The 12,337-nt window shown below is 39.6% G+C and overlaps 1 protein-coding gene across 3 annotated transcripts in view; it reads right to left on the bottom strand.

Moving 5' to 3' along the window:
- Nucleotides 1–1,587: 1,587 nt before the first annotated feature.
- The window catches only part of ATJ1 (DNAJ heat shock family protein), a 256,691-nt gene continuing 245,941 nt past the window's right edge, over nt 1,588–12,337 (bottom strand). For all 3 annotated transcript variants that reach the window (XM_089797202.1, XM_089797200.1, XM_089797201.1), the window contains exon 19: nt 1,588–2,074. Coding sequence is in view for 2 of the 3 variants with exons in the window: in XM_089797200.1 (XP_089653326.1) it covers nt 1,906–2,074 (169 nt within the window). In the remaining variant the exon portion in view is untranslated. The remainder of the gene's footprint in view (nt 2,075–12,337) is intronic.

The raw sequence follows: 12,337 nt of genomic DNA, 5'->3' as shown, positions 1-12,337 counted from the left end.
CTATGAAACCATAACAGTTTGACATCGTATGACCCACTTATTAAAAATGATTAGTTTACATAAATAGTAACTCTGTACTGAAATAACCCTTATTGAAATAGACAAAACATAAATATTTTGGATGATGCAAGATTACCCGCTTCTAAATCAAAAGTCTATTATAAAAAATTGATAAGAAAATAGCATGAATAATGACAAGAAAAAAATTAAGCTAAAATAATTTTAAAACATAAAAATTAAACTAATAAAAAAGAAAAAAAAAATCAAACTAATTTAAAAAAATAAACTAAAAGAACTTTTAAAATTAACTATTTTTTTTTTTTAAATAAGTTTAGATATTCTGAAAGGAAACATAGATTAATTTTCTATTTCTGAAATTACATGTTAATTTCTAAATAAACAATGAGAAAATACGAGCATATAGCAAAAAAAAAATCCCAAAGAAGAGGGCTGACAATTTTCCTAAAAATTAATAAATTTTATCTCAATGCCCAAAAAAAATTCCATATTATTAAGCTCATGCTTTCTTTGAGACCATAGTTGTATTGAAATCAACATTTGGCATGTTCCAATTTGAGATTGTATATAATAAGAATTTGCAAGCATGGAAGGTGTTTCTTTTATTATTATGGTCTCTATAAACCTGAACCCAAGGCCCATGCGGCCTCAAGTCAAATGATAAAACAAATAATACAGCATTACGTTCTAGTGATAATATTATCTCAAAGGTTTTTTTGGATAGGAACCCAAGATCTTGTCTATATTTTATTGTTAATTCTATAACTTCAATCTCATACTGATCTGATTTTACAGATCGTACTGATCATATAATGCATGTATATCCTCATTTGGGTTCGCCTCTTTAATATGTCTAGATTGTTAACCTTATCGACGACCTTCCTAGGAGCATTTATTAATGTTTCTTTGCATGATTGTTGTTAGTATATTTACTAACAAATTATGTTATCTAGGAGACGCCGATCTTGGAGTATGATAACTAAGTTATCTATAAGGGCCAACCTAGGAAGAGACATGTCCTTTTTAAGGACATGCCTCTTGGATGCATTATAAATATAAGGTTAGAATGAGGTTACAGAACACATGAAAAATAAAGTCTGCTTCTCTACATTTCTGCCTTATACGAATTATTGCAGAGTAAGAACATTTCCAGAATTGAGATTATACCATTGAAGACACTTCATATAAGTCTGATATAGAAGATCATCTTCAGCAAGCAACTAAGAAGGTATTATTTCAGTCTGATTAATAGCAGAATTTGCAGTAACTTTACATTTATGGCACATATTCACGTTGGCAATTTTATATTTTGTAGTGTCTACCCCAAATGAATGTAATCTTAAGCATTAAGTCCTGTGCTAATAATAAGTAGGAGCATCTGTAGCTCATGTAATAAGTTTCGATCAAATCTCGCCATTGGTTTCTAATATAATCTACTGGATCTTACTTTATTCTCTAGATTTATAAGCAGCTATTGTAAAAATTATACTCATGCCCAAAATTTATTGTGTTGTGCAGTTAAATAATGATTGAACAGTTAATATTCCATATTTCTTGAAACAGATGAGCTGGATAACATATGACATATTATTTATACTTAGTAGGAAAATACACTCTTATTTGCTGCGAAATAGTAGTACAAGTATTTCCTATTTAGTGGATAGCTCGCCTGCCAATATTCTGAAGATCTAAACTTTTTAAATAGATCTAGCAAAGATGATCATACAAATCTAAAGAGGCAATAATCAACTTGCGAGTACTATTTACTTGATTTATTACAAAATGAAAATTGATACAGCATGACATGTACATGAACTGTATCAATGAAAAAAAATGTTAAAAAATAGGGCCCGCACTGGAAGGACTGATTCAATTCTGTCATCTAAACTAGCCTATAGACCTGGTAATTACCACTAGCAAAAATGTAAGTACAGAAAGTGACAGGATCAGTTTAACATCAGATGGCAAGTTAAATATGGGCACAATCTTCCTCTTGCCAACCCAGACAACAAAGCGGTTCTTTACATCAGATAGCCAATCAATAATATGGTCCAACCTGTGTACATTAAAGAACAAGGGTCACTAGAAAAAGGTTTCCATCATCAATAGACCTAACTTCCAAAACGTCAGTTGGAAAAACATGATAAGCCATTCACTATATAGTAATATACAGAAAAACAATGTGATTAGTACCTAGCATGAGTTGCACCATAAAGAAATGAATTTGGAATGATAAAAGCAAAGATATAGTAAATTGAGTTTCCCACATTTCTTTGTAACGTATAATGTTAGAGATATGTAGTTTTTGTGGTGAAGTGAGAGTCAGTTTCAGAATCCTCTTTGAACTCTGAACTACAAAGAATTGTCATGTTTATAATGTTTAAAGAACCTAAATAAACTTCATGAACGTTCCTTCTGTTTTCTTGTTAGTTCCTTGACAAAATCATTCCATGTGATTAAAAATTCACAACATTTCCATGAAACCTCAAAGCAGAAAAACATGAATACATAATATAGATCTTCAATTAGTGAAAGAGCTTGAAACTCGCAGAAGGATACAAAATAAGCCACTACTAGAAGCAGTAAAAATCAGAATACATGTCCTGGAAAGTCCAGTGACAAATGAATTGTTGATATCCCAGTGACAGCCCATTAAAATTTAGAAACATTGGTTCTTTAAAGAGAACACTCCCATCTCCAGATTTGTGGTCTGATAACATTCAACCAAATGGATTGGGAACAGGATAATGCATACACAGTGCTTAATAAAAGAGAAACGTATGTAATGATAGGAACAAGGTGCATTTCGATATCTCATTGGTAGGCAAGGAAGATCATTCAATTATATTTGAGGAGGTCCATATTTGTTGAACAGAGCAGGTTTGAGCATGAAAAAATGTATTGGTTGACCATCTCTGTATAATTCTACTTCGAAAGAAATTATTAACTCTGCCAATAGGGCTCTGGAAACACATTGCTCCAAATGCCACTGCTAAATGTTATCTCTCTCACAGATTTCACAATGAATAGGAAACTTATCACTTACTGTAGAATATCTGTAATAATACTGGGAAAAACAAATGCTAGATAAGCAACTCAAATACAGGTATATCTAGGAGCAGTGAGAGGATTACACATAATCCCCTTAAATACCAGGAAAACCATCAATATCAACATTTGTGTAGAGCATAATTTACTACTAAGAGTTGTGGGCAGTGGCAGAGGGAGGGAGCAGGGGTGAATTAGTAGTAAAAAGAACTCAAGCACATTTTCAATTAAGTGCGTTAATCAAATTTTTCTTATTGCTTGTTGAAGTTAAAGTACCAAATTGATGATAAAGAAGAATCCCCACAAGAATTGAACACAATACACATATGACATGGAAATACGGAATGGGAAAAACCACGCTGAGTTATGCTGCTAAAATCTCCTGTCCTAATCCAGCCTCACAGATCTGAAACCAATTACTAATCTGTAAGAGCTCCATCCCTAAAAAGTCTCCAAACCCCTGTTAAAAAGCACCAACTCTCTCACAGCTTGAGTATTTACTCAACCAACCTGAGCATCAACTCATTTTCAACTTACATTACATCTTAATTCAGTTTTGAAAACATTTTGATTCAGTACAACACCATGATTTTTCTTATATTGAAATTCTAAATTTATCAATGTGGTTTCTCTTCCCCTATCAAAAAAATACAATCTGAAACATTAACAGAATTCTGCAATCAATCACTTTTCAAGGATTCTCTATAACAGTTGACCAAGCCAGCTTTTAAGATATTGTCAACATAGTATTCACCACAAAACTTGTGAGGATAATCAATTAATTTCTCACCACAATTGAATTGAAAAAGCAGCAATATCTGACTGGAGGCCTAGAATATCTGAATGCAAAGAAATAACTCTCAAGTTAAATATATATCACGTCATTTCTTCAGAAGACGCTGACCATCATTGCCAGTCTTATGTGTCCTATGTCCAATCTGCCTTTCCTCTGCGACAAGTATTAACTTTTTCAGTGCTCTGAATATTGCTGTTTATAGTCCAGATTTATACACATGATGTCCTTTCAGATTTGACAGAAACAGCTTTAAAATTTACTTGGGACCTTCACAGCATATGATGCACCACTTCATAAGGCTCTTGATTTTCATACTAAGTTGCTGGTTCCGTGTCAGGTTCAGATTCGAGTTTAAAATTCTCCCAAAAAAAATTGGGGGTGGACTCAAATTCATTTTGGGTTTGTTTGTACGAAAATGTAATGTTCCCTTTTTATAAAATGGGTCAAATTATTATTATAAAGAGGGTTAAAGGTAACAAAAAGGAAGAAGACGAAAGGACGAGAACGAAATTGAAAGGTCGCTGTTTTAAACATAAAAGAGGAAAGTTTCAATAATTTGGCTATGCTCGGATTTTAAATTTTGTTTCCATATTTCTTGTTGAGAAAGTGGAAGCTTTGGCTTTCAGTTTTCAAACACTGAAAATGCAAACCATTCAGACTTCTTGGGTGGACTGGACATAGCCACGATTCATCAGTTGTCAATTCACATCAGAATTTACATCCGAAGTTACATGTGCATTTTATAGTTATTCCAATCTAACTGGTGTTACTGTATTAAGATTGGATATTTGGTGTTTGTTATTGTATTGCTGATGTATAATGCAATAACATTCTGAAGCATTTATGTGAGCTTTCTGTTGGTTTATATTGTTGGATTATTTGCATGAGCTATCTCTTGTGTTCTGAGATTTGTTTTTGAGATAAAAATCGGTTGACTATCCACGAGGGATATTAAAGTCGTCTCAGACCGTCAACCTGCCATCCTGTTGGGTATAATCAGAGGTTTCACCATAAACATATTTACATAAAGGATTATTAGGGTTGGTGTATCCAGTTTGTCAAGTTATTATTTTCAGAGACAAATCTGAAACAGGTCTGATATCAAACTTATCAATCATATGATACATATAAGTTTATTCAAATTCTCAATAGTAGCCAAGAAGCTGGCTATCGGGGTTTTTCCTTCTAGCAGCATTACTTTGATAAATTATCACTAAAGGCGTCATTTGAGTATCTAAAAGTTTATTTGATGTTTGTGTCGTTGGTAGAAACTGTAGCCAACAGGGTGTTGTCGTCAGTAAAGATTTTGTAGCCGACGGGTTGATGTCGTCGGTAAAGATTTTGTAACCGACAGGTAGGTTAGGATTATTTTGTAGCCAACGGACCCCTTCGAGAAGGTTCAGCGGAAAGTATTTATACCCCGTCTAGGTACATTGTAAATCATCTTATCTTATCTTATGCTCTCTATGTAATCTCTTGGCATGTGCGAATAATAGAAGGAGTTCTGCTGTTCTTGTTCATTGTTTGTGTGCAATAATCCGTTACTTTATGTGGTAAACATTTGGCGTCATTGCCTTATGAACCTGGAAGGAGGGAGGAATGAAGCTTAATGCCAAATCAGCTTAACAAAGATCAAAATAAGATAAAGGGGAAAGATGGCATACATACTGCACAAGAAAAATTAATTTTGGCACAGCAAGCCGAATGCAGAAGGAGTTTCCAGAAGATTACCGACGGACACAGAAGCGCAGAAGAATTGTTGGAGGAGACTCGACAGCGGGTGGAGTTGGTGGAAAAAGCAAGGGAGGAGTTTTTGAATTCGTCGAGGGAAGAGAATCCAGACAAAAGAAAATCGACTCGCACGGCTCGGAGTGCTGAGGGAGCACGAGCATGCAGTGAACTCTTCGTCTGGGATACATTTCTACAAGGGACAACTTCGGAAGATCCTTCTTCACCAAGGTTCGTAGCTGTTGAGACCGCCAGTGTGGGGGAGCAGACCGCCAATGTCAATGAGCAGACCACCGGTGTGGGAGAGCAGATCGCCGATGTGGGAGAACAGTCCGTCGGTGTGGGAGTGCAGACCGCCAATGTGGGAGAACAGTCCGTCGGTGTGGGAGTGCAGATCGTCGATGTGGGAGTGCAGACCGCCGGTGTGGGAGAATAGTCTGCCGGTGTGGGAGAACAGTTCGCCGGTGTGGGATTGCAGATCACTGGTGTGGGAGTGAACAATGCTAGTGTTGCAGGACCAAACAACACCTGTTCACAAAATCCAGTAGTGATGGCAGGACCAAAAGAAAACCTGCCGAAGTTTGATGGCGATTGTACGGACGACCCCATCCGACATTGCAAGACATGCGAGACGATTTGGAGGGCAAATGGCATAACAGATACAAACGAATGGGTCTGGCAGTTTCCGAAAACCCTACGGGGTGTTGCAATTGATTGGTTCGCCGATGTAGATCCCCAGAACTTAACCACTTGGGATGACCTTAAGGAGTTTACAGCGGAATTTCAACTACTCCGCGACGACAACAAAATTGTAGCAGAAATATACAATACAAAGCAAGGGAAGAATGAAACTGTCCGCATCTACGCCAAGAAATTAAAAGATTTGATAAGTAAAATGGAAAATAAGGTGGCGGACGAACTGCAGAAAAGATGGTTCGTGGAAGGCCTACGCCCGAAGTTGCGGAAGAAGATGAAAATTGTGTCGTCGTCGTCATACAAAGAAGCATACAACAGAGCATTGAACTTGGAAAGCAAGCAGAAGACAAAAAAGAAGAAGAAGAATAGTTCCTCCGACTCAGATGACGACGAGTCCTTGGAAGAGGATACTAGTGATAATGAAAACAGTAGCAAGAAGATCCACGCCTTACAAAAGGACATGATCCGCATGATGTAGTTTAAAAATATGCAGAAGAAGACAAAGGGCAGTGAGCTGTGGTGCACAGAGTGTAAGACTGATGGTAAGGATCCTGTCCAAAGAACCAATTCTGCAACATTTGTTAGATCATGGGCCATTCGACAAAGGAATGCCCCTCTAACACGAAAACTAGAGGACCTCAACAAGTGCTCCTAACACAGGCAGCTTCCATGTCCGGAGGGAATGGAAACGCAAACATTGATGGTGCTACTTCGGGTGGATACAGAAATAATAGCAGAGGGCAAAACAACAACAATAACAATAATAATGGGAGCTGAAGTCGAATCTAGTATGATGCAAACAAACGACAGATCGTTCAATGCCGAGCATGTAATTTGTGGGGTCATTTTGCATGGGATTGTACAACGGCAAACACACCGAAATTGTTATGCAGAGGGTGCGAACCCGGCGATCATGAAGATGCCAAGTGTCCAAAATCCGAAGTAAACTTGATCACTGTCGAGACAGATGAAGAAGAGGTTCTGGCAATTACGCGGAGGCAGGCAAAAGAGTACCCGGACCTGGCGGAAGAAAAGAGGAAATTTGGAGAAGTGCAGGCGGAGATTGCAAAGGCATCACAGGTGAAAACATCTCAGTTGAAGGACACTACCAGCACTTCAACACGGAACTCCGCGGAACAAAACACTCTACAGCAAATTTTGCAAACAAAGGTACCTATCAAGATAAATGATTTGCTTCTTACGATGCCTCAACTCCGATCCGCTCTTACAAATATAGCGCCCGCTTCGAGCATACCAGAAGAACAAGGTAGGGGGTAGGAAATTGCTCCAAGCGAAGAAGATCAAATGTTGCTAGCCCTCACATCCGGACAGCATCTGGCAGTTGTCGAGATGGGGATCTTCGGACATGTTCTCATAGACACAATAGTCGACGAGGGGTCTAGCGTAAATGTCTTACTCGAGGAGACCTGGAAGAAGCTAGGACAGCCGACGTTGTGGCCTCCTAAATTTTAGTTGCTGACAGCAGATCAACACGACATTAAACCCCTGGGCATCCTGATGGCTCAGATGGTGACGATTGGCACACAGTCGTTCCTGCTGGACTTCATCGTGATTCCATTGAAGAGAAAAGGATATGCCGCCATCCTAGGCCACGGATGGCTTATTCAAGCCAGAGTCAGACACGACTGGAACAAGAACACCTTGTCACTCGAAAGTAAAGGCCGACGATTTGTCATTGATTTGCAAACCCAAATGGTCGGGGAAGAAGCCCTGTCATCAAATTCCGAAGAAGAGGAGGATGAAGGCAAACAACGTATGGAACCGGCTCAGGAGGAAGTCTTGCAGTTGGAAGGAGGCTAAACAGACAACGATCTGGACTCGGTCAATGGTCTCTTCCATTGGCAGATGAAGGATTACGAACTGTTCCAGAGCTGCAATGTACTGACAGTAGAGGAAGGCCACAACAAAGAAGAGTTTCCATGAGAATTCAGATAAATGAAAGGGGGAATGTGCCACTAGATGAGACACCCGCCCATGCATTCACTAAGGGGGAGCCCATCAAATACAACGAAGCCACACTACAAACCATGAATTTGGGAGATGAGGCCGATGAGTCAACTTTGAAAAAAATGGAGCTATAGCAGAATGAATCAGAGAAGGAGATCGAGGTTACTGTGAAAACAGTGACAAAGCAAGAGCTCTCGGAGAAAATGGAGATCAATGAAATGGTGAAGAAAAAAATTGAGAATGAAGAAAGCGAGGGCAAGCGTAAGAACAGTAAGAAAAGAAAGCAAGCAAACAAAGTAAAAGGAGAAGTGAAGAAAATCACAGAGGAAGATAGAGAAGGGAAGAAAATAACGAGAAGGGAAGAAAATACCACCGGAAGTAAAGAAGAAAACCACAATGGAAGAAGGACATACGAAGAAAATCACAGAGGAAGAGGGAGAAGTAAAAAAATCACACAAGGATAAGGACAGCTAAAGACAACGAAGGTTGATGGAAAAGTAGATAAGAAACCAGAGGATGATCGAACAATGAGCGGAGTCTGCCCGAACAGGGGTCCCGCGGACAGTTCTGAGGACACCTTTTTCATGGGCTGTCTCTGAGGAAGTCTTTTGTTCCCCGCAACCTGTCTTTATCTCCCGCGGAATTTTTTTGTGTAGATGGCTTTCTATTCTTCGCAAATTGCATCTTGGTGTCTGTAGGCTCATCTTGTTTATTGGTGGCTTCACTTTTCCAACCTCGGCATAGTGCGGCTTTTCCTTGTCTTCCGCAGATTGAACTCCACGGCTCCCTCTCCTTCCGCGGACTTGGTTCCTCCGCGGGTGACTGTTTTTGGCCGCAGTTTGACTTGGTTCCTCCTTTCACTTTGCCTTCTTTCCTTTTTCTGATTTTGCCCTATAGGCCTTGGCGGCGACAATGATTGGAATCAATTCCTCATGCCTAAGTACATGTACATTAGTCTATCTTAAAAGCCATTTAGAATGCTCTCTAGCTAACTCTTTGACAGCATTTAACCGATCTTGTATTTCCTCCATGGCCACGTATACACACCCACCAAGCTTTCGGAGCTCGAAAACTCTGCTCTGGTGATCAGAAGATAACCCCGTCAAACTATCTATGAAGTTGGAGAAGTTCGTTTGCATGACGGTTACTCCAATTATTCCCTTCCCTTGTCCACTAGTATGTGAGTTTGTATGTAGACCTCTTAGGAGTTCATAATCTATGTCTTGATCCTTTTTCACTTCAGCTTCTGTTTCCTTAAGTCCTTCATCTGCCACCATGATCATCTCAGACTTGAATTGTATGCTTTGGAGCCATTTGAATAAAGGCTCATCTCCTTTAGGCGGGATCTTTGCTTCCATAGCCTCCTTAGCCTTCATATGGATAATTATCTTTAGTAAAGAGACACAATCTTCACTCTTAGCTTTCTCCGGAGCCAGGGCAGCTCTATATGCCGAAATGTTATCTTTCTCTATTTCAAGCCTCAATATCGCATTGCCAATCTGCTCTATGATGGCGAGCCCTTCTAACTTGAGTTTCCCACTCCACTCTGCCTATTTGCCCAAAGTGTTTATCTTCTTGGAGCTGAAAGATGAATGCTTGGATATCGGTAGCAGTAGGGTCACTAATGACCGATATTCCAAAGATACTCGCCAACAGGTTAACCAATTGCTTGATAAAGCTGTTGAGTTCATGGATTTCCGCTTTCATTCTAACTTTTGATAATTTAAGACTTTCAAGCTGTCCTTCTATCACCTCATTTGTTGACTTCCACAAGCCAACCTTGGTGTCATGTCTGACCTCCCCAAGATCTATAGAATGTAGGGCCAAATCATCTGTAGACATATCTTTGATTCTTCCTTGTTTAGTGGGCTTTTCAATTTCCATCGTCAGATGCCCTATTTCAGGATCTTGTCCGAGAATGGACAAGGTCTTCTGCTTTATTACTTTGCTCAGTGCTAATTCGAAGCGGATAGCTAGAGATAAAGTTTCTTTGTTAGGAGCTCCTTCATATCTCCTCTTTCTTTTTCTGTCCAAAGTGTCGTCCAACCATGAATTTGTGACGATCACCTTGGAGGCAGTCCCTAGAGTGTCTATACTAAACATCTTTCTCTTGGCCGGAGTGAGTGTCTTTGTGGCCGAAGAAAAAGGATTCTTTGGGACCTGTGAAACGAGCTTTGAAGAATCTGGGCCTTTCTCTGCATTTGAAGTCTTCTTTGTTGCCTCATCAGATTCAGTCGACTCACTCTCATTGCTTCCACCATCTCCCAGATCCACTACTTGCACTTGGGGACTCCTCGGTAGGAGAAGTGCAACACTTACAGATGGGACTAGGTTGCTATGAGGCAAGAGGGCAAGAGTAACTGCGCCATCCTTTAATTCCTCCGCCTTCTTTTTCTCGGCCTCTACTGGAGTTCTGATAACTGGGAGGGAGTCGTCCTAACAAGTTTTAACTAGGGGAATGCTTTTGTCAGGAGGTTGATCACCTCCATCTGATGGTTGAGCTGGACTTTGGGTAATGGCCAAGGTCGCTCCTAATGTGCCACCTTGAGAGGAAGAAGCTGTCGCAACCTTTAAGGAGGCTTGAGCGGATGTGCTTTTGCTCCGACTCCTAGTTGTGGTCCATTCGACCCATTTTCTAGTTCTTTTGTAGATTCGAGTCATCATTATATCTAGCTCTTCCTCAAAATCTTCATAAGGCTTCAAACTTATTGGAGTGCCTCTTAGCTTAGTCAAGTAAGTATTGCTATACATGTGATCATCATCTTCCACTCCTTCCACATCAATATTGACTTTGTATATTTTCACCTGTTCGACTATCAGTCTAGCAAAGGCACGATCAGGGCTCTCGAACTCATTCTTGCAATCGGCCCAGTAGTCTTCAATAGTGGTAATGTGCTTGATAACACTTCCAATTTGCAACACATCCCTTGCGTACCCGTTTGGATCGAACATGGGCCTCAAGACTTTGTACATCTCCAATTTATACTTCATTTCAAACACCTTCAACATGTTCTTGGCATCTAAACGGGTGTCACAATTGAAAGCTCCCATCTTCATGGGAAACTCATGCCCTTTCTTCTTCAGACTACTGCTCAACACGTTCACTTGAGCAGCTTGCTGCACGATCTCGATCAGCATGATCATATCACTGTGATATCTCAACAGCTTCAAGGGAAAACCATCGAAAGCTGCAAGACGCAAATAAGAAAAGAATAAGAATTGGATGAAATAACTCCCAAATAGGTTGATGACTGCCATGGCTTAAGGACTGAATCTACTTTTTGGACATCCCTATAGCTCCCTGCAAATCCTCATAGTGAATGCATCATTAACTTTCACATATTCTGCATAGCTATTTTCCAACTACAAGCATGGATAAAACTCATAAGATTTCACATCATCAGAAAAATTTTCCACACTTGGGAGGCCTAGCCATAGTTGTAATGAGGCCAACATATAGATGAGGAAAGAGGACATATAGAATGTATTGTAAAACTTTGCGGCATGGAGAGCATTGGATAGAATTTCACTTACCTCATGAGCCCAATCAATATATTGGGTGTCAAAGTAGATGACTTGCACTAAAAAGAAATATTGCTCAATGAAATTCAAAGCTTCTACCTCACCTTTCAGTCTATGTAGAAGGACCAAGATATCAATGATCTCTAGTTTGAGATTAGTCCCAAACAAGGTCTTAGGAACCTTACTCTTGGTACTTCATGGTTTTTGGAACCATGTCTGCATGATTTCTTTCCTCCAAATCATCTTCTTTGCGGAGAACTCGGAAATGGCTCCTCCGAAGGTCAACTCTAAGAATTCCTCTTGTTCCGGTACTTGCAGGGGATTCACCATAGTTTCCCTATCAATGGAAATCAATACTGTATTATTAGGTAGTACAATTTGTTTTGTCTCTGGGTTGTAATGGTGTATACATTCGTAGATCAACTTCGAGGCCTAAATTGGAACCGGAAAACCAGCTGCCTCAACCAACCCACATCCTCGGAGCTTCTCAGTGATGGGATGACTCCACTCAAACTTTACCCTGTTTTGAAAATCCTCCATGTCGTAGAAACGAAGAGAGCT

The sequence above is a fragment of the Cupressus sempervirens genome, chromosome 8 (assembly GCF_028749045.1).
Source record: "Cupressus sempervirens isolate cs-2001-9-10 chromosome 8, ASM2874904v1, whole genome shotgun sequence".
Lineage (NCBI taxonomy): Eukaryota > Viridiplantae > Streptophyta > Pinopsida > Cupressales > Cupressaceae > Cupressus > Cupressus sempervirens.
This window is presented reverse-complemented; position numbering and strand designations above follow the sequence as displayed.